Consider the following 5501-nt stretch of genomic DNA (forward strand, 5'->3'; position numbering starts at 1 on the left):
CATCAACAATGTGACTTCAGCCTCAAGCTCCTTTTTTACAAAATGTAACTCGTTTTGTACCGTGAACGTAAACGCAAGTTACCAAACATCCAGAAAGAAATAACAGGAGAAAACCCTCAGGGTCTCACCCAGGCAGAGGGATGCATTCTTTGCCATCAAATTGCCTGAACCCCAAAGGTAGAGCATTGACATACTAGACTCCATCAAAATTTAAATCGTTGCTTGTGAAGAACTAAAGAAAATGAAAAGACAAGCTACAAATTTAGGAAGCTTGTAGACAAACCTTACATGTCTCTGACCCATGTTGAAAAATAGAATGTTCAAAACTTCCAATTCAAAAGGTCAGCAATTGGACAGAAGACAGGAACAAGTAGTTTATAAGTGGTGAGGAAACACGGGGAAAGATGTTGGATACCACTGGTCCACAGGGAAATAAATAATATCACAGTGCGATAACATTACACATCTATCAGTGGCTAAAGGGAGAGAATATTGTTAAATTCAAATGCTGTTGAATTTTGAGCAGAAAAACTTGCCCTATCAAAAGTGGATAGAGCCCATGGCCCTGCTGGCAATGGGAAACTACAGCCACTCTAGAAAAGAGTTTGGAAATGTCTTTTACACTTAGCATGTGCCCCTGTACTACCCTCCTTCATGTGGGTCTCGGTCAATGGAAAGCCTGTATCTGCAACAAAAAGCTATGCGAGAATGTTTGTGACCGCTATCTTTGTAATAGCCCACAGGTGTCATTAGCCCTGCTCGGAATGAAGAACCAGACGAGTGGCAGTCAGAGACAAAGACAGGTAGTGGCACAGGTATAAAAGGGCATTGAACGGCTCTGTTGCTTAATGAAATCACATGAATCTATACCTGTGTTAAAACTGCTAGGAATAACACAACAGTGAATGCACGTGAATTCTGGTGAAACTGAGTCAGGTCTATAGTCTAGTTAGCACTTATCATAGGTCTGTAGCCCAGTAAGCAGTATTGTCGTCAGTGTGTTAATTTGGAAGTAGTACTTACACAATAAAGGCTTCCTTGTTGGGAAAACTGGTTGAAGAGTACATGGCGCTGTACCATTTTTGCAACTTCCTGTGTGCATAATTGCACAATAAAAAGTTACAAGTATTAATCAAAACAAAACAAAAATGGATCCATGAAATCCAAGTGACTTCTCTTTATTTTATAGGGGAGACACCGAGGCACCAAGGGGTGCAACCGTCTTCCCAAGGGCCCACTTTGTTCAGCAGCCGGTGTGGTAGTTGGACCACTGTCTGATTAGCCTTGAGAAGTAGGCCTGGGGAAGGCTTTTGCCTCTGTCTGTGCTCTAATCTGTAATGCCTGCCAACTCCGACCTGGGGGCACTAACATTCAGCCCAGCCTGCGCATTCGTCCAGTAGTTCCCCAAACCCTAAAAATGGCTTGATGTCATTTAGGCAAGAGAAGACACACCCTTTTGTGGCCGTCCTTGCTAGTGATTTGTTAGTTCCTGTGCCTCCTGGAGTTGCTTCTGGGCTTTCACTTGAGATCTAGTCACCACATATTCTTATAATGATCACTTCAGAGCGAAAGAAATCTTCCAGCATCTACTCCATAGCCCTTATTTTGCATATGCACTCACTGCACTCACTCAATCTCATACACTTTTGTACTTTATTATATTTCTTTGTTTTTTGGGAAAATGTTTTTGTTTTGTTTCAAGGTTGGAACCACAACTGGAACAGCTCCAAACAAAATACAAAGAGCTTAAGGAGCGAAAATCTTCCCTTACAAGTGCAGCATCCTTCTTGTCTGGCTTACAGCAGCTTCATCAGGATTATTCAGCTGTTCCAGAAAAAGAACCAGACACCGCACAAATGGTCAGTGCTTTTACTGGGCTGCAGGGGTAGATGTTGCTCCCCGTAAGCAGCACCATTGTACCCCAGGGTTACAGCCGTGCTGTTTTAGCTACTTATGGAGACTAGACGGGGCTAGAGAACCGCCCGGAATCAGTGGTGGTACGTTCTCATCATAACCGTGCTGAGGCCACTTCTGAAGTGAACTCTGACCTCTCTCACTCCTTGTCTAGTCCGTGCTAGACAAGGGCTCGAGCACCTCCGAAAAACAAGCTGGTGAGCCATCGGTGGCGGGTGCAGTTGTAGAAGTTGAGAAGTCCAGTTGAAAGGCATATAGTACCGGGAAATGTGACGTATTACTTTAATCTAGTTGCTTCTGGATTAATCCTACAGCCGCTGTTGCCCCTGTGGCATCCAGCATAGATTGAGAGAGATTTAGCAATTGGAAAAAATGATACATACTTAACACATTTTAATATTGTCATAAATGTCACATATGTGCAAATGCCCTGCTGCTAACCAAGAGGCAGGCAGTTTGAACTGGGAGAGAAGACTGGCGGTCTGCTCGGTGAAGACTGCAGCCTAGAAGCCCTGGGGCGGCTCTGCGGGTCGTCCCGGGTGGCTGTGATCCCGCACACATAAACCGCAGTGTGATGCTATAGACATTCACACATGGACACATCCCTGCAGCTGTTTCTCCACTCCCAACCTCAACTTTACGCTTTTGACGTCACCCTGGAAATTTAGCCTCTTAAGCAGACGAGAACTGGAAATAAAAATGTTTTTTAAAGTTTATTTTTTCAATATGATACTGCCCAACTAGTCCAGCATTATTGAAAAGGGGATTTTGGATGACTCTTTTTGTAATGGATGACAATCTTGTAATGAGTTGAGAGTAGCACTGATTGAATTTGCAAATAACAACTTTGGTAAATACCACACACATACTGCACCTATTTTGTTTAGAATCCACTACCTCTTCCTAATGTCTGCTCTTTGCCTTGTTGTGCTGCTAATGTAGCAACCTTCCCATTTGCCTCACAGAGTCTGTGTGTGGTGTTTGGGTGTCCTGAACTACAAACGTTAGTTCTCCTTGGCCCTTCCAGAGAACAGATGTCCAATGGCTCTCAAATGGTTCTGAAAAGTGAATTGTGTAGCATCCCCTTACATGGGTGATAGTCCTAGTCTGGCAAACATTTACAAACATGTGCAGCATGATACCGTTTGTTACGAGGAGAGCTGTAAAACAGTCACCCTTCAGCCACAGGGTGCAATAGGAAGGAATGAAAGGAGCTGCAGGAAGGTCAGCTTTGTTAATGATTCCAAAACCAAGAATCAGATTTGGCTTTCCACATCCATTGGGCTTATATTGTCATTTTTGTCTTTTAATCCCACCATGGCACGGGTAACCTGTAAGACAGTGAAATGATCTCCACAGTAAACAATTTTCCTCCATGATGGGCTTTTTGTCTTTAAACCTAATGTTCTATTCTCCCTGCTCTATCAGGAAGAGCAAACCTGCTGTATGCTTTGGTTTCAAAACAGCTGAGGTGAGCAGACCTCACACTCTAACCCACTGTCTGTCGCAGGAAAGGCTTGCTCTTTAACTAACTCCGATGCCACAGTTCTTCCAGCCAGCTGACCCGCGTTGAGAAGACCAACGTGGCTGTGCAGAACAGGTCCCACCACATCTGTATATGATCAGTTTTGTCCTAAGAAAAATAGATGACAACTAGTTTTCACAATGGTCATCATTTAAACAGAAGCGCTAATGAACCATAAGATTCTGCTGCTTAGAAGACATACTGTGGGTGCTAATCTAAACAGAATGCTTTCCTCCCCACAGTATGATGCATCAAGCCTCCCGGCTCTGTTAATGAAGGCACGGGGTCTTTTGGGAGCTGAAACTCACCTGCGGAATATTAACCATCAGTTAGAGACGCTCCTTGGTCAGGAATGAGACCGTCTACTGGACTGTCCCTGTACAGAGACCCGCCTCATGCCACTGTCAGCCTTCTGAAACTCTTACTTGTAAATAAAATTCTTTTTTAATTAAAGGGGGCTGTACGTTCTTATTTCTGTTTTTCCACACAAGATTGGGAAAACACAAACTATACTAATGTTAGTTTCAATGGAACATTTTATTGTTAAAACAACACCGAGATAGGTGAAAATACACTTGTCTGCTTGTTCAGGTTGGATATCTGGTTTAGTCACCAGAGTATAAGATATTGTCATCAAATCAAATAAGCGGCATCAGTTTGATTGTATAGTTTGTGTCATATGCATTTCTAGCTATTGAGTAATAAGTTATAAAATGTTAATACCTTATTCTAATTACCTCCAGCCATGCTTTAAACTATATATCAAATAGATGTGAAGATAGACTAATTCCGGTATATCAGTGGAGATTTTTATTTACACCAAAGTGAATTTTTAATAAAAATAGTTTACATAAGTTTAAAAAGATACATATATATAGCTGAACAGCAATGTGATAAAACTTAGTTCATATAAATAGGTTTAAGTTAATTTAATGTTTACATTATAAAATCCAACAATGTTCAGGCAAGTTAAAACCTAGTTATAGAAGCATCCATCTAGAAAGTGTCCACAGCTACTCCTGTACTATTTCCTGAAGTAGTTCATCAGGAATTTCATCTATCCCACTGTTGTAACGCAGAAGACTATTCTCTGTTGCTTCAACCAATTCAGCATCTTCAGTGGCTTCTAAAAAACCGGCATCGTCAATGCCATTATCCCAGTCATCAATGGAAGGCACACCCTTTGATAACTTGCTAGTTGGTGGCTTATGAGGATTCTCAGTTTCACTGTTCTTGACTTCAGCTGTCGTGAATTCCTCTTCCTTTGTTCCATGGGGGAATAAGCGAAGGTGGCAGAAGGAAAAGGTAACAGTTAGAAAACGTGGTTTCACCCTATACTCTGGGTTGAGGCTTTCCACCGGAGTAAAGAGTTACAGCTGTAGCAACCCATGGATCAGTCCTACCCTGTCCTAGAGTGGCCATGAGAACTGACTTGATGGCACTGAGTTTGTTTTTGGTATTGAAGTAAGATGGCGAGTAAAAAGGCCAGTTCTTTGACAGGTTTTAAAATGCCTGCACTGAATGAGTACAGTGTCTCCAATGTCGCAAACCATGAGGACAAGCCCACCCATCCAACTGTTGCTGGCCCTGCAGCTCAGGTACTTTTGAAATGACAAAATGGTAACTTAAGAATAAATGGATATTCATTATACTGTTCTTTTTAAATGTTTGAAATTTTAGATGTCTAACCAATGATAATAAACTTCCACTGACACTTAAAATGAACAAGGAGGAAAAGACAAAAAGTGTTTTTTCCTCCAAAGGTTTTTTTCATCAGTTCTTGGTTATTTCAAAAGACTTTTTTTTCCTTAAATGTATTAGTTTATCATAGAATCTGACTTAGCTATATTATCGCCAGCATAGACAGAACTGAGATTTTCACCCTTTCTCACTTGGATATTTAAGAGTCAGTAGACTGTGTATAATCAGATAAGACCAGTACCACACCATTGAACAGAATGTAAGTTCAAGGACTTGTTCAGCTAGTAGCAGGTGACTTTTAGTCCAAATATAACACTAAGGAAAAAGCCTGATAGCCGTGAACGCCCCCCCACCTCCCCCC

The 5501-nt window shown here is 41.8% G+C and overlaps 2 protein-coding genes across 2 annotated transcripts in view; one reads left to right on the forward strand and one right to left on the reverse strand.

The window, feature by feature from the left end:
• The window catches only part of CENPU (centromere protein U), a 35968-nt gene extending 32076 nt beyond the window's left edge, over positions 1-3892 (forward strand). Inside the window, exons 11-12 of the mRNA XM_045286570.1 lie at positions 1703-1859; positions 3682-3892. Coding sequence (XP_045142505.1) covers positions 1703-1859; positions 3682-3795 — 271 coding nt within the window. The 3' untranslated portion in view covers positions 3796-3892. The remainder of the gene's footprint in view (positions 1-1702; positions 1860-3681) is intronic.
• Positions 3893-4299: 407 nt separating this feature from the next.
• PRIMPOL (primase and DNA directed polymerase) overlaps positions 4300-5501 on the reverse strand; it is a 44812-nt gene continuing 43610 nt past the window's right edge. Inside the window, exon 10 of the mRNA XM_004696463.2 lies at positions 4300-4701. Within this exon, the coding sequence (XP_004696520.2) occupies positions 4453-4701 (249 nt within the window). The 3' untranslated portion in view covers positions 4300-4452. The remainder of the gene's footprint in view (positions 4702-5501) is intronic.

This window comes from Echinops telfairi, unplaced genomic scaffold (genome assembly GCF_000313985.2).
Source record: "Echinops telfairi isolate 266 unplaced genomic scaffold, ASM31398v2 ScPeMD7_9;HRSCAF=40, whole genome shotgun sequence".
Classification (NCBI taxonomy): Eukaryota; Metazoa; Chordata; class Mammalia; order Afrosoricida; family Tenrecidae; genus Echinops; species Echinops telfairi.